We start from the raw sequence: 25,726 nt of genomic DNA on the forward strand, positions 1-25,726 counted from the left end.
TGTAGTTTAAAAAGAATCTCTTTATTAAACCTGTTACAGTAAGATCCATTTTTTAAAATATATAAATACAAAAGAATTCTAGGATCATCACCAAAAACATAATCAATGAGTGATGGTAGTTATTTTTGTTTCCTTTACATTTCTGAATTCTTTTTCTACAATAAATGTGGTTTTTTAAACCTTAAGCAAATTCTCTTTCCACTCCCTTTTCCCACCAATTTTATAATTTATTGCCAATTAATCTTGCTTCCTGGGTTTTATTTCAAAGTATCCTGAACTTTTCTTACACTAATTTTTGTTGAAGGCATTTCCTATTGACCAAAGTTAAAATGTGACCTTTGTAAAATTTTTCAGATGAAAATCACGTGTAAAAAGCCAACTATCTTACAGTTAGATCCTCGAGTTAGGAAGTGAATACTCTATGCAACATAAGACAAACCATAGCTCTTAACATTCTATTTCCTGGTTCGACAAAAACTGTCAAATTTCTTTTTAAAAGAGTACACATATACGTTTTTAATTTGGCATTCCATATTCAGTAAAAATCAATTCAGATTTTAATTATTGTGGAATTTTGACAATTCTTGCAATGGTGAAATTTTATCTTGCTGTCACCTAGCAAAAAGCAAGTAATGTAAGATTCCAAATGTTTAACCTGGTAAAAAATGAGAATATATTTCGAACAAGAACAATCATTTAAAAAAATAGTATTGCTATCTAGTCATGAGTTTCTCATTACATTTCTGCAAGTCCTACATGTTCAGAATAAATGTAGCATTCACATAATACTATAGTCCATGAAAAGAGTATATTCTTTTATTATTTTTGTTCATACATGTTAGGTTTCAACTTTCAAAAAAATCAATAAATTTGATTCCTTAATCATAAAAACTTGTTTTACATATTATTTACATGTTGCCAAAGTCTACAGCCATACAAAACATCACAAGGATTTGACTCTACCATCGCACAGGAGGAGGAGGGAGCTATCAAGTAACATACATTCAAAGATTAATTTGTAGGTATGCACAGTGTATTTGGCACTGTTCATTAACAATATAACACCTGCCTCTCTTACGACAGGCATTACTAAGCCTTAATCACAATATACCAGAATTTACTAATTCACCTCAAACCCAGCTTTCAAACTTTGTTAACAGTAATCACTTTTAAGAAACACAACTAGAATTGGGAATGGAATTCAAATCCTCTGACTTTTGCTATGCTCCCAGCTGCCATCTATAATGTAGGTTTAATTTGATAATTTTTCCATTGTGGGAGTGTCAAGAAGAAACAATTTAAAGATAATATCTTTCCATACACATAAAGACAAACAACATTTTTCTTGAAAATAATCTGTTCTTAGGAGTGCCAAGAGAGCCCTGATAATGCTAACTAGTGATAATTTTGGCAGGAATTATAGAATGACCAATGCCATTCAAGTTGTGGAAATCATATGAACAGTTGAATTCATGAGGAAAAGGATTTGGAATGCCTATATCTGAATTCAGAATCCTTAGCAACTTGTTTTAAGGGTCTCTTCCTCAGACTATAACGGACTCAGGTCACAAGTTTAGGTTTATAACCTGATGTGTAACACTACATTGCTATAAAATGGAAAGAGAAAATAAAGTACAAAGACACAACTATTAAACCTTTAGCAACTTTGGCTACATCCTAGTGGGTTATTCATTTGACTAACTTAATTTTAACAAATATTAAATCTCTTCACTTCAATTGGGCCCATTAAATTTAATTCATTAAAGCCATACATATTCCAGAATGTTTAAAAAAGATACATGTTTATAAAAGGCATACATTCAGTCTTACACCAAGGCCAAAAAAAGCCTCAATAGAACATGAATCACAGTACAGGGCAACAGAAATAAAAAAAATTCTGTTAAAAGTTTAAAGATATGCTGTAGTTTCACAAAAAACTTTTAGCAATAAGTTAAGATTTAAAAAAAAAAATTCTTACAATGTACAAAGGACTGTAAGTGCAAAGTAATGTCACTAAACCAAAATTTAGTTTAATCATTTTATTTCAAGTGTATTTTAAAAATCATAAATGGGGTTTTGTAATCCAAAGTTGAAATATTCTTCATAGCTTCAGAATTTGACAAGCAATTCCAGACCTTGTTTTCCAAATCCAGTCTTCTCTATTTTTCAGACTTCCAGGACTCCATTCTAAATGTACAATTTTAGATAACTATTATATATTTTTTGATAAGATTTTTCCGAAAACTCCATAAAATATGAATGGTTTCTGTCCAAAGATCAGCAGCAGTGAGAGAAGAAATACTAAACACATATCAAAAATCACTTATTCATTAAAAAAATAACAGAACCAGTGTTGTTCTCTGTCATGAAAGAGAACACGTGAAATTAATTTACTTTTGTAGACTTTGGTAATGTTTTATTACCTATACAGGCCTCAATCTTACTTAAAGATCCTTTACACTAAGTCACCATTAGGATTTACTGAGTAAAAATCCTAGGTACTAACATGGCCTAAAATGTGTTATTCCAAAGAGGAACAGGTAGATTACTTTTGAGGAAAAGAGTTGCCTTAGTAACTTCCCTCAAATATTTATTTTAAATAAATATAGTTCATTGAAATAATTTTTAAACCAATTTTGGGTACTATCTAGCACACTGCCCACCAAACGGAAAAGAAAATTCAAACTTTCTTTCTTTTTCTGGAAGTTTTCCACCTTTCCTTTTAAGATTACAACTTTTTCACCATTTTTTGACTGCCTAATACAATATTAAAATTTTTTAAATTTGGCATTTCAGTGTTGTAAGAGTTCTTTTTCAAATGATCTTCACAACTCAGAACAAAGACACCAGATCAACACTGTTAAGTCACATTGTTTGACAATAATGATGAGATGAAAATGGACGGATATCTGTAAATAGATATTCCCTCTGCTCCAAATGGTGAGCAAGTTTTTAATAACATGTGAGTAACACAGAACTCCATTCTTCTGGAAATCCCTCAAACTCAGAATGCTTCCATTTAATAAGTCGATATATTATTTTTGAAAATTAAAGTTTGGTCACTATGAAAGACTGAAAAAAAAATTATTCCCCACTCCCCAAAAATGACTAATTCCTCTCCCTACAAAACAGGGAAGTCATTGGGACTGAAGCCTTTAAAACTGAAATTTCAGCTCCGAAAACTGCCGCTATTTGCTCAAAGGTACAAGTCCACGTATTTCCTTCTCCAATATTTCCCCATTTATAAATGTATTTCTATACACACACGCTCATGTACACACACACGCACACTCACTCACACATACTCTTACTCTCAAGTAAGACACTTTTTTGTGTTTGTTGATAAATTATGAGGATTATGAACTAGGTGTGTATAGGGTTTCAGGGGTGCTTTGTAAACATCAGAGTCACTTGGGTCCTTTTCTCCAAAAGTCTGAAATCGAATTATGCAACCAGGGATCACTACTTTCCCAGACGCTGTTCACAGGCTGCATATTGACGAAGGGCAGAGAAAAAGTCCTCATATCTGATGTTTAGGTGGGAAGGCAAAGAGCTGAAAAGAAAGCACAGGGGGAAAAAAGCAATTAGATGACATACTGTAATTTGAAGCAGGGGAACCGGAAGAGTAATGACCAAAAAGAGGTTAAGGGCAGAAGAAAGTAAATTATAAGCATAGAGTATACAAACCATCTCTATTAAATAATTATTAAACTCATTGTGAAACCAAGTAAAAAGTAATCTCTCCTTTCCATAAGAGAAAAGCAACTTATAGTGAGATTAGAAATTCAGAATCTATTGCAGCGTTAAGTCTAGATTAATGCAAAACCGGAGGTCTATTTATAAAGGGCTTCACTCAAATTTGTTTCAAGAACTCATCTCTGTCACAGTAAAGCTGGTACTAGTTGAATGGTGTCTGAAAACCAGGCTTAACACTGGCAGAGCAGCACAGCATCCCCACCTGATAACTGAAGCCATGTGGTGAGTAATCAACAAATGAATGATATTTATCTCCACCATTTCCAACTGCTCAAGAAGACAATTACAATGTGAAAACAAGTACTTTAAAGGCAGGGTGAACATAGAGCCAGAGGGTTCCCCTTTAAGTATTTCAAACACTTAGATAATTTACAATAATTAACATGTTTTTAAGTCACTAATTTATATAGCTTTATTGTGAGGCTTTAGAAATTCCAAACAGCATCAGTGTCAAACACCTGATCAGAGTACAAGACTCACATTTAGAATTCTACAATCACCACAAAAAAGGGATTCAACAAACCTACCATGAATGAACTCCTGCCTGATCCTGTGGTTCTCTTTCGCTACACTTTCTTTATCCTTCCTTCCCTGCCCCCAGCTTCACTGAGATATAATTGACAAATAATCTTTATTCTTCAACTACCCAAAACTCTGAAACAAGTCTCCCATTTCCCATCATTTTCTTATCTATTAATAATCTCTATATCAACCTTTTATCTTATTTACTCTACTGAAATGATATCCTCAAAGGAAAATTTAATGATGTTCTTCTCACTAAAGCTTGCTTCAAATGTCTCCTTCAAACTACTCACTTTCCTAAGTCTTCCTCATTTTACACCCCCATTATCAACAGTCTCATCTATCACTCCTCAAGAAGCACTTAGCACCACCACCCCTCAGTGCCTCAGGTCTTGCTATGTCCCAGATAGGGACATAGGGTTCTGCCATTCTAATTTCCTGTATTATGATTAAGACAGTTTTCTTGCCATCACGGTGCTTGCAGTCTGGTAGGCAAATACAGAGCAAACCTCAATATAACATAGAGCTATGACAGACATAAGTACAGAGTTCCATGAGAAAGCTTGTAATGTGTGAGGTATCTGATGTCCATTATCAGATTTAAATCCTCAACTCTGTATTTAATTGTCCATTTTACAAATACAGAGAAGTTTAAATAGCTTTCTAAAGTCATGTTATTGAGCTGCAGAGCAAAGATTCAAACCAAGATCTGTTCTGAAACACACTCTTCCCTCCAAACCACTCCCAACCTCAAAAAGTATGATGGCTACCTTTCTTGGATTCCAAAGGCACCCAAAACTACCTGGAAAATCCCTAGAGAAAAAGAGACAAGAGAAACACAGGCCACCATAAGGAAACCCAGAATTTGGAGATCTGAGTTGTAATTCCACTTTGTTACAAGCTTGAGCAATGTCTCTTCCTCATCTTCCTCACCTATAAAATGAGGAGGCAGCACCAGATGATCTATCTACAGCATTTTCTGACTCTAACATGCTACGTGTTCTTTTCTGCCTCTTTATTTGACACTTTTCCCCGCTCCAGCCCTGAACCTGAACTATTTAATCCCTTGGTATTATGCTCTTCTATGTATACTTTAGAGAGGTCTTCTATTTTCACAGGTTCATTTACTTCTATTTCCTAGGTACTGACAATTCCCAAATGTTCATCTTTAGTACTGACTTCTCATCCGAGCACCAATTCTCCATTTTCATCTACCTTCCTAAGTGTTTCCATCTAAACAGACTATGGACTCAAATGCATCTTATTCCTGAATTCAACATCTTCCCTTCAAAAATCAATGCTCCCTTGACTTTTCTGACTTTCTCAATAACACAATAATTCACCCAGTCACTTAGGCTTAAAAACTTAGGAGTCATTTCATTTCTTCTCTTTTACCACAATTAGTAAAGGGTCAGGCCTGCAATTATACTTGTTAATTACTTCTCATGAGAGACAGAACTTGTAGTATTCTCCTAAAGCCAGAATTTAAATATATTTCTTTCCTTTATTTTAAATCAGCCAAAGGGAAATAGAGTCCAGAAGCCAGCCCCTGTTTTTGTAAATAAAGTTTTGTTAGAACACGGCCACACACACTTGTTCACATATTGCCTGTGGTTGTTTAGGTTTACTAGCAAATGAATAGTAGTAACAGAGAGGAGTAGCTGCAAGAGACTGTAACACCCCACAAGGCCTAAAATATTTACTATCTGGCTCTTTACAGAAAAACTTACCAAACTCTCTTCTAAATAAACAATTTCATTCTCATCACTGTATTCTCCCCTAAATTTTAGCTATGGCCTGTTCACTTGTCATTTTATCTCATTCTTTCCCAAATCCCAATCTATTCTAGTACACAGTTACCAAACAAATCTTCCAAAATTACCATTCCTGCATTATCCACAGGCTCAACTGTTTCCTAATGCCAGTCTAAACGATTATACATATTCCTTATGCTAGAATTTAAGCGTATTTAAGCATTCCCAATGCTTACGCCTCCAAACTATTTGATTTCACCTCATACTACTATCTAACACTAACTCCCAGCTCTGGTATGGCCGGTTCCCTCATTATTTCTTTAAACTGTGTTTTCATTCCCTCTACCCCACTCCCAGCATTTCTATTTTCCCTGTCCATATCCTATACTTCTCACCATTCCTCTAGTTGCAAAAATTCCACCCATTTTACATACTGCAGATCAAGTCACATCTTTTCTGCATAATCAACCACTCTGGCCCACAGAGATTATCTCTCGCTCTGGATCTCCTATGACAATTGGTGTCAATACCAAACATTCACATGACCACACACTCTCTTGTGTCTGAGTCATTCATGTCTTTATTTTACCACTGATACTGTGAAATACCTGAGGGAAAGGATCCAGTATTATAATTTTCTGGGAATTTCCACTATACCAAGTACAGTGCTGGGTTCAAGAAATACCTGCTGATCTACGGCCATGTACCCTGAACAAGTTTGATCCCGTCTGATCTCAGAAGCTAAGCAGGGTCAGGCCTGGTTAGTATTTGGATGGGAGAACACCTAGGAAGACCAGGTGCTGTAGATGTAAAACATAAAAAAAAGAGAGAGATTGTAATAAGCTGACAAGGTCCTTGCAATCGGTGAGGTCAACCAGGGGTTGCCTCACCTAAAAAAAAAAAGAAAGAAAAGAAAAAAAAAAGAAATACTTGCTGTATCGAACCAAAGTCAATATATTTTTAATTACTTACATAATCTCAGTCAATCTGATGTGCCAAGGAAGATAGCCTAATGTGCTCTCCACAGGACCAAACTTCAATACCACATCAGGATCAGGGAAACCACTGGAATCTTGGAAAGAAAGAAATACATACCAACTTAACATGCACTGTTTACAAGTAAAATGACCAGGGGCAAAATCTGTTCATCAAATTGACCTCTTATGCTTTGGGTATCAGTTCTCTTAAGACACTTTACTTGTATGTTTCCATACCCCCATCCTACTGCTCAACATATACTTTAATATCTATGTTATTTCTAAATGTGGAAGTCTTCCCTAAAGTCCACTGAACTGGATTACCTGATAAAGAGGAGAAATCCAACTCCTACCCTAAACTCTACAGATAGCCCCCTAATCCCATCTATCTTTCAAGAGTCAATTTGTTAAGTGTTCTCTTGGCATCCTGGGAACCAAACTGCTCTAAGAGTACAAATGCTTACTCTGGCCCCAGAGTCAAATAACTTCAGATGAAAAGAGACTTAAAAAGTATCCACTCTCCTTCCTTCCCCCATGTCCTTCATTTTATAGCTAAGGACCCAGAAAGACCAACTTCCAACGATACAGTACAAATATTCTCAGTGTTCCTCAGCGCCTGAGCCCCCTACAAGGGTTAAAGACTGTACATCTGCCTCGACAAAGGCATGGCCATTTTTGGCTTTACAAACTGGCTTCCATATGAGACTTAACCTTGAGAAAAAAAAAGGAATAAGGATAATTGATATATTTTAGAAGAGTAAAATAAATCTTAAAATAAGAGTCAATGGTATAAGAAAAAAGATGCTATAATCCAAGAGACCCAGGTTCCAACATTTTCTAATAACCTCAGTTCTGCCACTAACTTTCTTGTCACACAACTTCTTCAGGGCTTAGTTCCTTTATTTTTTAAATAAGGAGACTAGGTTGCATAGGCCCATCCAGTAGAAATAAATAATTATTTTAATAACAAAGTCTCTTTAAAAGTCTATGTTGACAGAGTGAATGAACTAAGTAGAATAACACACATTCCTCTGCCTGCTGAAAAAGCAAATTCTCTTCAGTAAAGAAAATAACAAGAAGGGGCTTCCAGCTAATAGTAGTATGAAGAAGGTGATGAATCCCCTGGGGAAAAAAAAAAAAAAAGAACACAAAACCATGTATTAAACTAGACAACACCAATCACGTAAAGGTACTGGATGTTAACCAGAAGAAGACAATTATTTTTTAAAAACAAAACAAAACAAAAACATCAGCTACAGCTTCAGATTGAGAATGGTAAGAATTTCGGCCTTATTGCCTTCTACCCCCAATCAATTAGAGAGAACTGCAGTTTTTAACAGCACAGGATGGACAGCAAAACTGGCAGGTTTGATGCTTGTAGCCAAAAGATATGGACCCAATTTGGAATTGGAAGTTGTGAGCAGGAGGGAGGGGGCAGTGGTAAAAACCTTCGATTTTGCAAGCTAAAAGTGACAAACTCAAAAGGGAACAAATGAGGAAAACTCAGTTTTGCTCTTCTGCAGTTGGAGCCCAGTTAGAGCAAGCAGTACAATGGCCAGAAATTTAACAGGGAGATCCTGGAAATAAGGACTCAGATAAGCTCTCCACACCTCCAGGACCAACAGGGAAGCTATACATGCAAAGGAGGAAGGACGATGGGACAGGGAGGGGAAGGGTAACACAGGGTGACAAGAAAGCCCAGTGAAAAGTAATAGCCAAGGAGACTTGGGAACTGACTTGAATGCACTCTCCTATATCACACAGAGATTTCAGAAACTTTACAAACTCAAGGTGTCTACGCGCAATCAGTAAGCAAATCATTGGCTGATACATTAAACTGTGGACACGGAAAGCCAGACTAAAAAAATAAAATTAAAAGTAGAAAAACTGAGCAGTGATAGGAATAATCGTCTTTGTTTACAGACAACATGACCTTGTATTTAAAAAATCCTAAGACTATAAAAAGAACTATAAAACTGTTAAGTATTTAGCAAGGTCGCAGGATACAAAATCAGTATTAAAAATCAATTGTATCTTCATATATTATCAACAAACGATCCAGAAATAAAATTAAGAAAATAATCCTACTAACCATAGTATCAAAAAGAATACTTAGTAATAAATTTAACAAAAGAAGCAGAAACCCTGTATCCAAAAATTATAAAACATTGTTAAAAGAAACATTAAGACTCAAATAAATGGAGAGATATACTATGTTCATGCATTGAAACTCTCAATATTGTTAAGATAGCAATTCTCCCCAAACTTGAGCTATAGATTCAATTCAATCCCTATCCAAACACTTTTGGGGGGGGGGGGAGGAGGGGGATTGCCAAGCTGATTCTAAAAAGTGTATGAAAATGCAAAGGACTCTGAGCAGCCAAAACAACTTTGAAAAAGAAAATCTAAGTTGAAAGACTTAGCGTTACCTGATTTCAGAGCTTTACTACATACAGTAGGCTCCAGTAATCAAGACAGTGTAGCATTATAAGGACAGAACATAAACCAACGCAATAGAATAGAAAGCCCAGAAATAAACTCAAAGATTTATGATGAACTATTTTTCAACAACAGAGCCACAGTAATTTGGGGGAGAGGGGGGCAGTTAGGGGTGGAAAGAGAGTTTTTAAATAAATGGTAGTGGAAGGAAAACTGGTATTCTGTACCCTACACCATTCACAAAAATTGGGTTAAAATGGATGGCAGACTTAAATATAACAACTGAAATTATAAAAATTCTAGAAAAAAAACACAGGAGAAAATAATTGTGGCTCTGATTAGGCAAAAATTTCTTAGAGATGACACCAATGCATGATCCACAAAGGAAAAAACTAACAAACTGGATTTCATCATAATTAAACTCTTTTTAAAAAAAAGGAAAAAGAAAAGGCAAGTCTTGGACTGAGAAAATGAAAATATTTACAAATCATATGTATTATCGCTGATACAAGATCTCTTAAAACCAACCCACTTATAGGACAAATAACCCATTAAAAATAGGCAAAAGATTGAACAGACACTTCACAAAAGAAACAAATGAAAAATTAGCATATGAAAAATGCTCAATATCATTAATCATCAGGAAAATATAAAACAAAACCACAATGACATACTATTACACACCCAACAGAATGGCTAAAATGAAAAACAACAACAACAACAACAATAAAACAACTAATATTATATCTTGGCAAGGATATGGAGAATCTAGACTACTTTACTTTGCTGGTGGGATGTAAAATGGTAAAGTTTTGTAGTGTCTTAAAAGTTAAACATTCACTCTCCACACAACCTAGCAATTCCATTATAAATTATCTACCCAAGAGAAAGGAAAACATGTCCACACAAAGACTAGGTATGTAAATGGTCACAGCAACATTATTTAAACAAACCAAATGTAAATCAACTGATGAATGAATAAACAAAATGTGGTATATCCATAAAATAAAATACTATTCAGCAACAAAAAGTAATGAACTACTAAAATACTAAAACATGCAATATGGATAAACTTCAAAAATAGTATGCTGAGTAAACATAGCAAGATATAAAAGACTATATATTATATAATTCTATTTCTAGAAATTTCTAGAAATTAACTTTTCACTTATCATGGGTCTACAACCCCTGAAGCAACACCTGGGCGCAAGACTTTAGCACTTCTCCACAGGCTGGCTACCTGAAGAAGCACCTATGGTCTCTGCATCACTTTTAAGATATCCTCACAAATCACTCTCTGGTTGAGGCCTTACAGGATCCAGGAAACAGTCAACTTCACAGTATCCTCTGACCAGAGAGCCCTTACAATGGTCTGCTTTAAGCCTTTTCATTCAGCTTGAATACAGTTAGGCAATGACAGAGTAGAAAATAGAAGAGTAGGGTAAGAAATGAGTTGGAAATAAAAGTATGAAGTTAGTGAGACCAAAATGCCAGAGAAGGACTGTGGTCTGTGATAGACATGTGTCAAAGTGGAGCAACGAAAAACGGGAAGTTAAATAAATAAGACAGAAAATCCATGATTAACAACTAAGGTAAATGTAGACTCTACTGAATAAACAAAAAAATGTCTGAAATTGTATAGCTATAGAAGTTATCGATGGACATAAATTTGTTAGAATATTGCTTTTCTCCAAAAAGATCAAGGATAATGCTATAAACAGAAAGACTATAAAGTTCCCAGGGAACTCTAGAGAGAATAAGAAACTAAAGGCTTTTACATAAACGGTTGAAGAAAAATAAATAAAAATGTTATATTTGATTTACCATAACAAATATAGTGGTATATTCAGTATACCATAATAGAAGGAACACTACGAAAAGAGTTATTGATGACAGTAAGATTATATTCCTCCGACTGCTTTCTAAATAGCTATTAAGTTCACATTTAACAGAGTGTTCAAACTAAAAAGAAAGAAGGAAAGGAGTGTAATATTATAATAAAAAATATATACCTGGTCATTGTCCCAGTCTCCTGGCACAGAGCTCCAAAAACCCTTGGAATTTCCCGAGTGATAGGGGTAAAGACAATATCTGTGAGCCATTCTAACAAATTATCAAACCTTAGGAGGAAGTCACAGGAACTCCCTATTTATAACCAGTTGATCAGAAGTACAAATGACGAGAGAATTGCAACTGATGTGTGAAGTGGGGGCAGTCTTGTATGACTGAGCCTTTAAAGCTGGTAGAGTCTGATACTAACTCTGGGTAGTTAGTATTGGAATTAACACACAGTTCGTGTTTGGAGAATTAGAAAATTCATTGTCAGTGTTGGAAAACATCCCAGAAGGAAGAAGGCTGACAAGTAAGAGTCTTCTTTTTAAGAATATTCATTACTACCCCTGCAAAATTCTCTTAGGTCCTTGCCTTTACCAGTAAGTCCTCAGGCAAAGGAGTTGACTACAAATTTTACTGTCTCAAAACCATTTTCACGTTGGGGTCTTTAAAATTCAGAAACATGACAAGTATAACAACAACAACAAAATCAGGTTTTATAAGCAAAAGAAACATATTCTACTTCATATTGTATATTTGTGGGATGAAACTAAAAATGAATATATAAAACTTACTAAGTAAACTGTCTAACATATGTACATCCAAATCTGTGGATTTCTTTTGCTGCTGGGCTACTAACTGGCAAAATTCCTGAGCAGCTCTCACGATATCTGCTTTTCCATCTTCTGGGGACAGGACCTTCACTGCCGACTGGCAATTTAAAACTGGAGGAAAACACAAATGAGACATTAAAAACACTCTCTTCCAAATATATTTCAAAATCTGTTTCAAGATATATAAGTTCAGAGCAAAATAAAGGTACAGTTGTTGTAGTAAACAAGAGTCTTTTAAGGCCTTCAAATTCCACATCAAAAGATACTTAAGCTACTCTTCCTCGAAAGGACCCACATGTCACATTTGTTTATATATTTATATACTGCCTTCTTTTCAAAGTATTCAGAATGACCTTGTATCTGTGAGTAAATCCTATAGAAAATAGGAAGTTTAAATTATAGGGTAAATTATAATTTTTACAAGTCTAAAACAGCATCTACAATCATAGTACAGTTAACAGTACTATGGGATAGAAGACAAAAATATGTGGTTCAATGGAGTATTATCTACAGCACATACCCACTTTATCAAATTCTATGATTCTATCAAAACTAGTTTACAATTAATAGGTTTCTAGGTAAGTAATAGCGATGCCAAATTCTACAGAGATTCTCTCTAACCCCACATAAAAACTATTTCAATATTTCTAATCTAGAAATGTGTCTGTTCTTTGGATTCTCTTTTGAACCAGCTATAAAATCTGCCTGGTTCATGGTGGTTATGAGTTGAATAAAATCTTTAACATTTGTTTATTGCTCAGTATCTATGAAAGTCATGATTTTATCTTTTTTCTGAAAATTATCTTTTAACAAGATGAAAAAAGTCTAAACCTGATGATTAAAGATGGTGACAATAAAGACTAACAGGGCAAAATCTGGGAGTGAATAAATGAGTGATAGAATTTGCCTTGAAACACAAAACACTTCTGTCCCTGTTACATATTCAATTTATATTCATGCTTACCTTGATCGTCTTTGTCATTACTATTTGCAAATTCTGTCGAGTACTTGGAACAATCTAAGCCCAGAAGTTCCTGCTGTTGTTTTAAAATTTCATCCATCAATCTGGAATTGTTTCTTTTGAAAATACCTTAAAAAAAAAGGGCAAGTAAATCTCAACTAGGTTAATTTATCCTCCTTAATAATTAGTGGATGATTGTTGTGAAAACAACAATGAACCCAGAACTGAATAAATTCCAAATGAAGTAGTGATGACTAATTCTAACCTAGAATCTGAAAGGAAAATATTAAAAACAAAACTTTGCCAATAACACAAGCCTGGCTTCAGGCTAAAGTTGAAAACAAAACAAAACATAACAGGGGTAACTATTTAGTGTCAATATGAACATGATAGAAATTTAGACCTAGAAGGAAATTTTAAGAGATCATTTATTTGAGATCATTTACAGAGTAAGAAACTGAGACCCAATGTCCAAAAATGCATAAACTGCAGCAGTGGTCTAGAGTCCGTATCTTCCTGACTCCCAGTCTCCTGTAATTGCCTGCAGATTTATGATGTGCATTCAAAACTATTACCTCAATTTGATTAGTTTTCTTAATGATAAAAGGGTCTAATATGAATTATGTAAAAAGTAGAAAATAGAACAAAATTTAGTAAATTCAACAAAGTATGGAAATATACCACTTAAAATTGTTTTTGATCTTCCAACGATGCACAGAAAAGTTAACTATCATGTCATTAAGGAGGATGAAGGAACCAAGTGACATATATTTAATATAAAACTAATATAAAGAGCTCTAACTAAAAACAAACATCAAGTTTTTGGCTGTTTTCAGAGAGGCCAACCTTATAGTGGCCATTGCCTTTTTGGCCTTTATCAAGTGTTCCTCTCAGTCAGACACGATTTTAAAACAGTTCAAACATTAACTAAGAGAGAGAACATAGCGCAGAATCTGAATATGTTGTATACAAATGTCAACTTGGTAGTGTATGTGTAATAGCAATTCAAAGATAAAAGCAGTCTCCTTTGGTAGGAAAAGGCTTTGTAAAATAAGCAAGTCTCGAGCTGAGCTGACCTCAGAAAATTAAAGAGAAGAAAATGGAAAGGATATTTAGATGGAGAAAATGCTTTAAAAAGAACACTGACTGCTCAAAAGACAAATGCTGCTGGTGCAAAGGATCTGAGAAAAGAGGCAACAAGATAGACCTAACTTTTATTTCATTTCACCTACTCAAAGGGTAACCAATAATTTCTGAGTAATGTGGAAAGGTGTGGAAATTCATTTCTTTAGAAATGTACAGAGTACAGAGAAAGCAAGGCAGCAGACTACTGTAGTAGTCCATACATAATTTGATTAATCAATGGAAAAGGTGTCACTACAAAAGAGTCATTCCAAAATGATAGAATAAAAACATGACTTAACTAGAGGCGAACACAGAAAACTCCATGGCTTTAATCCTGGGTAACAGAAAATGCTACCTTTTTTTTAAAGTAGGGAAATTCTATAAAGAGAACTAGTTTCAAGGAAAAGATTAGTTCAACATAGCTGATGACAGAACAGTTAGGTCACAGTTTACTGTAAAAGTGATTAGAAACATGAGAAAAGGATGTTCAGAAGAGGTCGTCATATAAGAACCATGTGGGGAAGGCTGCGGGCAGTTTTTCCTTGTTTCTACCACCCTGCTCTTTTTAATAATTGTACATTATCAGTGTATTTGTTTTACCTGCTCATCTTCTAAACTGATGGGCCCTGTAGTTCATTCTCATTGTTAGATTTTTGCCTCCTATAAGTGTACCAACCTGCAATAAACTCTTCTTATTGAAAAAAGTAAAAAGAACCATGTGAGTAGGAATCTTACCTATTCTGCTTACTAGGGGCTAACACAGTGCCTGGCACAGAACAAGACACTTAACAAATAAACATCTGCTGAAAGGAGATGACAGGTCAGAGACTAGCTAGAGGACTGGGAAAAGGCCTCTTTAGGGTAAGTGAAATTTCAGCCGGCCTCTGACGAATCAGGAGTTTTACAGGTGTGGGCCTGGGCAGGTTAACATAAAAATGGAGGATAGAAATGTAGATATACATTTGGAAGTCATCCTCCTTAAGGTGATTACCATACACACAAAAAAAATGATGATTTCCAAAGGTAAAGTGTATCCATGGAGAAGAGCAGAGGGCTGAGGATGTGGCTCCTTATGAAAGTCTGCGATCATTAAGACTCTAAGTTGGGAAAGATAAAAGTGAACATTTTATAACACCCATATCCTGAGCAAGATTAAGCAAACGAAAAAAATTCCCAAAGAAAATTCTTGAAGGTGATTAATATCAGGAGTTATTTGAATAACTATGTTTAGACTAATCCTTGTGTAGCAAAACAGATGTACAGAATATAATCACTAACTTCAAGTCAATCATAAAATTCACATGTATGATACAAAAACAGCATGTAAATATATGATACAAGCTTATAACTACGCAAGCAAAGGAAAACAAATAGTTTAGACCACGCTTTGGTCTATGTTGAAGAGAGAAATTGTGGAAGGTATATGAATTTCAAGATTTTCTTAATTTAAAAACGTAAACTCTCCACAGCACTATTTATAGGACATGAGTTTATAAAAAATAAAATGTTAAATCTATCTGTCACATGAATTAAGATTTATTCATTTTAATAGTAACTCAACACTAGGAATCCTTGCTTTTGTCTATTCACATCACAAGACCTTTGCCTCAATTCTCACCAATTCACTCTTTTACCTTCTCCTTTGGATTAAAATGGGAAAGCTTTTCGGGAACTCTTGCTCTAAGGCGATGGATGACAGTCTTCATCAGCAAAATGGTCATTATCTCTTCTCAATTTTTCCTTCTCGGCATTTCTGAAGCATTACCATTAATGACCACCCTGCTTCCTTCTCAAAATTCTATCCTCATTCAAAATTATGTAAATGACCTCTTCTGGTTCAACTCCCAATCTGTTCCTAGAATGGCCTCTTCTCACTTTGCACTGAATCCTTTCCTCTTCTACCTCTAAATGGGGATTACTCCTCAGAGTTTCTACCTCAGCCTTCTCCTTCCGTCCAAGTGCTCCTCTTTCTCTGAACTTAGTTACTCATGGGAATTTTAAAACCACACAGGACCAGGACAAGGGTAAGACGGGTGAGACAAACTTTAAGGGGTGTCAAAAACTCAGTAATTAAGATAAATAAAAATAATGCATTACCTTTAAAAACTTAAAATTAATGCAAAACATCCATGATGATCATTAAAATTTTAACTAAGAACAGGATCAGCATTTGGTTCCTAACATTTCCAGTTCATCTGAAACATCTAACCCTACCCAGAAATTCTGTAAGCATCTGAAAATGAACAAATCTAAAACTTGGCAGCTTCTCTTTTCAAGCTAGGTCTCAAATACTTATACTACATCAAGTTTAAAAAAATACAACAGTACTGTAACTGTGAAACTTATATGTACTTATAGACAAGGCCTGGAAGAAAATAGGCAATATGAAAATAGTAAATGTATAAAGGTAATGGGACAAAGGTGATTTAAAATCATAACTGCTGGAAAGCCATTTCTATAATTAAAAACAAAGCAAAACCATAGCTTTTCTTCTTGTTCTATTTCTAATAAAGGCATCACTGCCGGCCCAGTCACTCGGCCATTTTCTCTGCTCTCTAGCATTATCGCCAGCACCCACCTGTGCCCTGTTAATATGCTGAACCCATATGCTCTTCTACAGCAATGTTTCCTGTACTCATTTCCTTTTGTCCATTGTCCCTACTGTTTCAAAGCAACAGTCTTCTTTATAATATCACAACCACTTTCTAATGGGTCTTTCCTGCCCCTTCTCATTAGACTGACTACAAGATTAATTTTCTTTGGGTACATCTTCAATCCTGGAACAGTCCAACTTTAATATCTTCAATGACTCCCAAATGCTTAACGTATTAAGAACAAGCTGCTCAGATCAGCATTAACATTCCAGCCAGGCTTCCATACTGGTGGGTGGAAATAATTTATGAAATAAATGAATCTTTCTATTTCTCTATAGTACTCTAACCACAGCAAATTTAATTGTCTTATACTCCTCCAAAAACACAGTGATTCTAGTCTCCATTCTTTGGTATGTTACCTACCCAGCCCCATACCTGTGAATTCTCCTAATTCTTCACAGGTCAGCTGAAATTTCACTTATCCTCAATCGCTCAGCCAGATGTGCCCCATTTCTCTGACTGACCCTCACCCCCTCCAAATACATTTTGTTCAAACTCCTTAATAAACCAATATTCTTTTTATAATAGTTATAGCTTAACCCCCTACTAAACTGTATTCTTAGTTGTGAACTTGTGTCTTAGTCATCTCTTTTCCCCTAAGGCACCTTCCATTTGGCAGGAGTTCAATGTTTATTTATTAAACTGAATTATCAGTGCACAAAATGTTACCTAACAACAACAAAAACTAAATGGACATGTCACCGAATGGAATTTTTAAAAAGTTTTCAGGGACCTCTCACAATAAAAGTAGACAGGTCCTTATTGCACACAGGCAGAAATTGTTAAAAAGAAAGATTACACAGAGGTATAGTTACAAGTATCTTTTAAAAGAAGACTTTCATAAAGTTATTTTAAACAGACCTTTGCCTTGGCTGATTTGGATGAAGAGATGAATTTTAAAAAGTATAGTTTCTGAGATATGCTAAATGTGTAGATAAGACAGATTATCAGCAAGATGATTCTGATTATCCCATAGCCTGACCCCCATCCTAAAATCTGATTATACTCAATGATACTTATCTCACTTACCTATAAGCAACATTATCAACTTATAATTTTCTTCAGGACTCAAAGTCTACACATAAACACTTCTCATGATACACAAGAAAGGCAACAAAATATAAGTGTGACTTTGACTGAATAGGCAAATCCTCTAGTAATATCATTGTTTATGTGGAGATTCTTTTTCTCATATCATAATTCATCTTTTTTGCCTTCATAGAAGCTCAACTAAAGCCAAAATGAAATAATAAAAGTAAAGAATCTGTCACAAAAGTCCTTTTATGTAAAAGGCATTTCGAGACTACACTCAGGAATAACTGATCTAAGAGAAAAACGTGCAAGTACTCAAACTTTTGAGAAAACTGTATTTTACAGAATTATATAGTAATGAGCTATTAGAATTATTTTATCCATCCTTTAATAGATGAGGAAATAAGACCCCGAAAGGTTAAGCAGTTGTCCTTGGTCAAGAGACTAAGACTGAACTGAAAACCAGGTCTCCTGGCTTCAAATTATTCAGCTCAGAACTATTTCTAACGCGCTGATAAGCAATAATAAATCCATGATACTATTAAATTTTTACTTCTCTCAAAAAAGTTAAACTCCATAAAATAAATAAAACTGACCTTTTTACAAATGAACAGTATCTTTTGAAAAAACCAGGACTGCAGTTCGTTTTTGAAAAGCTTTTGTAGAAGGTTTCTCAAGGCTAACAGATAGTTAAATTCTTTAAGAATGATTTGGGAATATAAAGTAATTTTTTTGCAATAATGACTTAAAGAATTCTACATTGTTTTGTTGCTCTACAACTATATCTCATACAGTCTCAATTTCCCAAGCATAAACTATGTGGAGATATACACAGAAAAGATATATGAAAGAGCTAAAAATTTTAAAACACAAACACACACATCTAAAATTTCTATGAAAGAATAAAACATTATGCTAGGGAAGCTGGACCTCAGAAAGACTACATCGTTTTTGGTATTTCTTGACAAACACTAGCTACGCACTTTTGAGGGCCAAATGTAGATTTTTATATTCTAAGAAATACCTCTTTGAAATTCTAGTAATAAAAACTACATAAGATATTCAAAGTTTAGACAATAAAGAAATACTCCCTAATCATCCATCCACCTTCCCATCATGACACAACTATTTCTAGTCTTTGTCCACATGCACGTATAATCCTGGCATATGTGATCATGCAATTTTGTATCCTGCTTTTTTCTCTTGTAAAACATGTGTGCATGTGTGTGTGTGCTCACTTAGGGCTAATCTCATGTTCATGTTAACAACTGCATTATTTAACAAAAAGGTCTTTGCAGATTTTGTTTACCTCTTCAAATATAAAAATCAGTACCTCCCCAGCTGAAATCATTGCCATTACAGGTATTGCATATTCCCTCAGCATTTAGGTTATCACCACGTTCAAGGAAACGAAAAAGCCAGTATAAGTGGTAAACATAGAATTTAAATAGAAAGAAGGGAACTATATGAGGCCAGAGATGCAGGTAACGGTCTTAACATGAATGGGTCTGTGGTCTTTGGTAATGAGCTCAAGTACAATAAAAAGCCATTGGAAGGTTTTATTCATAGTTTGAATGTTATCGAAAAAGACTGCTTTGCTGGTGGGTTAAGAATAGATTATACAGTAGTCTCCCTTACCCACAGTTTTGCTTTCTGTGGTTTCAGTTATCCATGGCCAACTATGTTCTGAATAATCAATGGAAAATTCCAGAAATAACTCATAAATTTTAAATTGCCACCTTTCTGAGTATCAAGCTGACATATCATACCATCCACTCCATCCCACCCAGGACATGAATCATCCCTTTGCCCAGCACAGGCACAATGTGTACGCTCCCCGCCCGTCAATCACCTAGCAGTCATTGGGGGTATCAGATAGGTTAGGTTATCAGAGTGACCGCATTCATATAACTTTTATCAGAGTGCATTGTTATTATTCTATTTTTGGTTGTTATTAGTCTCTTACTGTGCCTAATTTATAAATTAAACTTTATTGTAGGTATGTACAATCATGTACTAAATAACAATTCAATGACACACTGCATACATGATGGTGGTCCCATAAGATTAAAATTGATTATAAGTAAAAAGTTTGTGATGTTGAAAGAAAAACTGGATCTAAGATGTTGAATTTAGCCAGCTCTGGGTAGTTTAAATAAAGAAGGAGGCTCAGGATGCTGTCCACCCTCCTCCCACCAACTCCTAGACACCAGGAGTTGCCAGTTGGGGAAGCCAGGGAGACTGCCCTACCCATCCCTTCACAGATACACATGCACACACTCCTGAACACAAACTCACTTTCCTTCCCTCCATTTCTCCCTCTTTCCTCCCAGTCCAGTTCCTCTATCCCTTCCATGCTCTGTTGCTCCAGTGTCTGCCTGCCTGCCACACACTCTCCTTCCCTCCTCCATCCCTCTTTCTCTCTTCCCCTTGCCTCTCTCTCTCAGTATTTCTCTCAAGCTTTATCTCTGGGTCTCTTTCATTTCTGTTCTCTTTCTCTCCCCTTCTTCTTCTTCTCTCTCTCAGTTCCTCTCTGCTTCTTCCTGATATCTACTCTCCCTCCTAGGGAGCCGCCCTCTACAGTCCTCCCCTTGCCTCCAAGGCATGTGTACATGTGTGAGCACACACACACATGCATACACTTTCACTTTTATACTGTATTTTTTTTACTGTTCTTTTTCTATGTTTACATAAACAAATACTTTCTATCATGTTACAAATACCTACAGTATTCAACACAGTAATATGCTGTACAGGTTTATAGCCTAGGAGCAACAGGCTGTATCATAGAGCCTAGCTGTATAGTAGGCTATACCAACTAGGTTTGTGTAAGTGCACTCTACGATGTTCATACAATGATGAAATCACCTAACAAACTATTTCTCATAACATGTCCCTGTTAAGTGACACATGACTGTATGTATAGGGAAAAATATAGTATAAGGTTCACTACTATCTGCAGTTTCAGGCATCCACTGAGGGTGCTGGAACGTATCCCCACGATAAGGGGGGACTACTGTATAGAGGTCAGATTAGAAATAAAGACCAATTAGGAGGCTACAGCAATAATCAGGCAAAAGATAATGACAACTCAATCTTGGGTGGCTGCAACAGAGAATCAAAATAAGTGGGAAATTTGGTATATATTCTAGCAGTAAGACCAAGGAGGCCTGCTGACAGACTGCAGGTGGAACATGATGTAGGAAGACATATGACATTTAGGTTTTTAGCTTGAGCAATTGGTTGGAAGGTAGTAGTATTTTCTGAGATAGGAAAACAGAGTGAGGCAGAGGTCAGCAAACTATTGCTACTGGAACAGAGCCACATGGCTGCTTTCTGGGTACATCACCAGAGTTGAGTAGTTTAGCCCACTAAACCTAAAATATTTACTAGCTGGCCCTTTAAGAAAAAGTTTGTGAACCCCTGATTTAGGAGACAAAGTGAACAGAAAGACTAGAGCATACATACATCACAAAACTGGAGGACATCCCAACATTTACAAGTGGAACAAACAAGGAGAAGCCAGACATAAGGCTCGGAATAAACAGGCAGTGAGACAGGAAGGCAGTACATATCCAACCATATGCAATGTCACAGAAGCCTGGAGAGAACATATTTCAGAGAGAGTGGAATTAAGCATGCCCTACCTATCTATTAGATTATATATTGTATTCAGGTACCTTTTTGGAGTCTTTAAAAATCTCTACTATATTAGTTAAAATGACATTTTAGAATTACTTATAGGTTTCAATATTTAGTCTACCCATACACTCAAGCATATACACATTAACTGGGTCATAAAGCCATAACATACATATATTTTTTCAACTTAGAAAACCAAGTAACAAGGAGTTTACTTAGACAAATATTCAGTCAGAAAAATCTTATCTGTATCCCTTAAATACTGCTTCCTTTAAAATTTGTGAAATGAATAATCAATTCTATAAAACAAGCCTTTTAAAATACAAGTTTAATATATCTTCTTCTAAATCTGAAATCAGAATTTTTACTGTGGTTAAACCTTCCTTCTACAAAAACAAATTAAAAAAAAAATCTAACAGCACGTATGTATAAGGACAAGGGAAGCAAGGGGAGAAGAGAAGTGAGATGAACATTGAAATAATATCTTTCAGTTATAAAGCATCTCTCCAGCTATGAAATTAAACTGATATCTCTTCATAAATAAATGAAGTCATTAAAGTAGCCTGCCTTTTTTCTTTTCAAAATAGACATCTATGTAAGTTACCTAGTGGTAACTCTCATTTAATTCTCTAACAATCAAATTATAACCTTAGAGGAGGCAAACTTCAGAGAGGAAAACATATACTTATGGAGTAATTATTTAAAATGAAAAAAACTTGCCATTAAAATTTTATGTGAATGAAGTAGTCATAACAAAAAAATAAATCTTATAAGCGACTAAACAGCTTTGCCTCAAGAGAGAGCCCCAGGATACCTCACAGAAAACAATTACACTGGAACTAGCATGTTGTAGCAAGGGAACAGATATGGGTAATGGTGGCACTGTATAATGGAATGAGTGCTGGGTTTTAAGTCCCAGCTCTTCAGCAAAAGAGATGTGTAAAATAAACAAGCCTCATGGGCTTTCTCTGGTTGCACATTTAAAAAATTAAAATATCTTCACGGACTGCTCACCTGACAAATAAATAGATCAATACAGAGCAGGAGCCCCATAAAGTTAAATTTATCTAATTAAAAAAGGACAATGTGTTCTATGACTCACAGGATAAACATTTATACTAGTGATATGAAGAAAATTCTATTTGCCTTTAAATATCTTTTACAAACCATTTCTATCATTTGTAGATAACTACCACTTTACCAAGGCTCTAAGATGACCCTACATAATCAGGAATAGTACTAAAAGTGACTGCATTGGGGTCACATTCTCTTACCAGTGGAAGTCAGTATCGCATAATGGCTATAAGTACAAAAGCTTTGGAATAAAATCTGGTTCAAATTCTAGACCTGCTCCTTGCTAAATATAGGTACTTGCTTTTTAAGTCTCAGTTTCTGATGTGTAAAACTGCTAAGGATTTAATACACTTCTTTGCATAGTATCTGGTACATAGTAAGAGGTCGAGTAATTATAACTATTAAGTAAAAGTTTATTTTCACATATTGATCCAGTAGTATGATTAAACAGAAGGGTACTCAGAGAATAAGGTCATTTCAAAAGTTAACAAAAGCAAGAAAGAACTTTCTAAACACAGAGCAAAACTGGGGGATGGAACAGTCAAGAGAGGTTAACCAGGGGGTGATATTCAGAACACATATACAAAGATTGATGATAGCCTCCTGACTGGGAGCTAGCTTTGGCAGGAAAAAGGAGAAGAGATATTCCAGAATGCTAAAATAAATGTGAAATTCTGTTTTAAAAGTGAAGATTAGGGAAAGAATGCTCCTTTACATGAGTCACCACATAAAGGAAACCAGGTACACTAGTATGCATTGTTTGGTATATTGAAATGTAATCCCATTTATATTTGGACTTTCAACACTTCCAACAACTCTGTATTTCAAAATATTTGCCAATAACATGTGTCAATGTGCCAAATAACTAAACAAGGTAAAAACTATGTTCATTTTTCTCCATTATTTTGAGGCTTTGGGGTAGTATTTGTGTTGAGAAATTCCAACTAAGTTTATTATTCTCATCTACAGAAAATGCAGCCTTCCTTTCAATTCAAGGAATATATTCTGACGAGCCATTAGATGCATAACACCAAGTGATACTCTGCAGAATAAAAATGAGGATAGATTGTGGAGCTTACACTCTAGGAAGAAAATTCAGGTGGACATACATATGACTAATACTTTACAAAATAGAGAACAAAAGTACTTTTAGAGATGTACAAAGTTTTAAAGAGATTCAAGGATAAAGCGACATTAGGGAAGAAATAATAAAGACTACCTAAGAGGTGACAGGATGGCCTTCGAGGATGAGTGATGGCCTTTTGACAGAAAGATAGGCATTTGTCAGGAAAAGGAGAAGAGGACACTTCAGGAGGAGGGAACATCAAGTAACCTATTTATAAATGCAGCAAAAGGTCTCTAAAATATTAAGAAATAGGTTGGGAAGGTCGGCAGTATACCAGGCAGACCTTTTACTTGCAAGTGTGAGAAATCTGTACCCAAAATCATTTCATAAGACACCTAGTGCAGATTTACAACTATGGACGCAACACTAAAAAGAAATACAAAATAGATTCCTTTTGTCTTTTACTGAATTCTCACACAGAAGGCAAGCTGTATTCTGGATCACTCAAATTCATAGTAAGTAATATTAAGACATCCAGGTTATCCTTACTAACGAAAAGAAGCATGAAGGATGACTAATTTGATTTAAAGTAAGCAGCAAAGTATGCTTTGATTTGTTTTAGGGTCAAACTTCAGTGTAACAGTGTATAAATTGTTTGATAAAAATAGAGAGATAATAAGGTCCCATTCCCTAAGCAGTCAGATCGATAACTGTGTTGAACCTGTATTTCTTATAAGTACCTGCAGAGTCATTCACAGGATAGTTGAGAGACCACATTTTAAAAATACTATCCTACTGCAAGGTTTCCAGCATGGCACTAATGGAACAGATTCCATCACTGAAGACAATCACACATATCCAGATAACTTGGATCCAGGCATCCTTCAAGTACGACCTAAGCAAGCATAGCACCCATCTGGCTATGGCACAAAAAGCCCCAAACTCCAATTTTTGTACCATTCCAGTTACAGTCATTTCTTGAAATATAATCATGTAGGAAAAAAAATAGCCAAGTCTTCTTACTAGAATTGAGCTCAAGAAATTCCTGAGAAACACCTCTAATTTTTGATAGATGAAAGACATACTGGCAGAAATTATTATATTCAAGTAGTATTGCAGGGAGATAAAAATAAAAGGATTAGTTTGCTGACAGTGTCAAACCAGGGTAAATATCGATGGATTTTTTTATAGCAAATATAATCCAGATCAAATTATAATTAGAATGAACACTCATTTTAAAAAGTGCCACTCACTAGCATTTATATAGTTGCTTGTATTAATTTCTAGTAATTTTTCTAATTTGAGTATAAACTCCTCAAGAAACACCATTTCTTGTACTTCTTTGTTTCCCAGTGCTTTATAGCACAGAAGGTACTCAATAAATCTGGCATTTATGAGTATGACGATAGAATTTTTTCATAAGTTAAACATCTATATAGAAATAGCTTAAATAAAAGTATGTTGGCGAAAACTGAGTAAAGCTTAAGGATCTATACCTCCCCTGAAAAAAGATAGTTTTTCTCACACGTCCACACTTGCTCCTTCACATCTTTCAGGTCTCTATACTCAAAAGTCACTGAGGCTTTCCAAGGCCACTCACTGTTTAAAACTGCACCCCTCTTCTACCATGGGCATTCAACATTCTATCCCACTTCCCTGCTTTAATTTTCCTCATTACACTTATAATCTAATATACTATATATTTTACTCATTGATAATATTTGTCAGACTTGCATCAAAGTTTAAGTTCCATGAACACAGGGATTTTTATCTTTTTTTGTTCCTGGTGTACTCTCATGTCAGGAACTTAATAGATACTCAACTGTCATCTGGTAAATGAATGAATGATTCAATCAATCAAAATCAAGAATGGGTAAATGTAAAGTATCTTATTTTAGACAATGAAATTACTCTTTATCTCTTAAGAAGTAATTAAAATTGTTTTTGTAGTAGGATACCACGAGCTCTAAATCCATTCACTGAAAATGCTCCTTTAAAGCTCCTTTCGGTTTTCAGTCAGTACTTGGTCAGCTTGACTTCTCCCTTTTCATTACCAAT

At 35.1% G+C, this 25,726-nt stretch overlaps 1 protein-coding gene and 1 pseudogene across 1 annotated transcript in view; one reads left to right on the forward strand and one right to left on the reverse strand.

Moving 5' to 3' along the window:
- The window catches only part of NUS1 (NUS1 dehydrodolichyl diphosphate synthase subunit), a 27,994-nt gene continuing 2,268 nt past the window's right edge, over window positions 1–25,726 (reverse strand). Inside the window, exons 2-5 of the mRNA XM_011364758.2 lie at window positions 13,079–13,204; window positions 12,076–12,225; window positions 7,005–7,104; window positions 1–3,553 (exon numbers count right to left, since the gene is read on the reverse strand). Coding sequence (XP_011363060.1) covers window positions 3,463–3,553; window positions 7,005–7,104; window positions 12,076–12,225; window positions 13,079–13,204 — 467 coding nt within the window. The 3' untranslated portion in view covers window positions 1–3,462. The remainder of the gene's footprint in view (window positions 3,554–7,004; window positions 7,105–12,075; window positions 12,226–13,078; window positions 13,205–25,726) is intronic.
- On the forward strand, window positions 6,724–6,841 carry LOC111742816 (annotated as a pseudogene).

The sequence above is a fragment of the Pteropus vampyrus genome, unplaced genomic scaffold (genome assembly GCF_000151845.1).
Source record: "Pteropus vampyrus isolate Shadow unplaced genomic scaffold, Pvam_2.0 Scaffold101, whole genome shotgun sequence".
Classification (NCBI taxonomy): domain Eukaryota; kingdom Metazoa; phylum Chordata; class Mammalia; order Chiroptera; family Pteropodidae; genus Pteropus; species Pteropus vampyrus.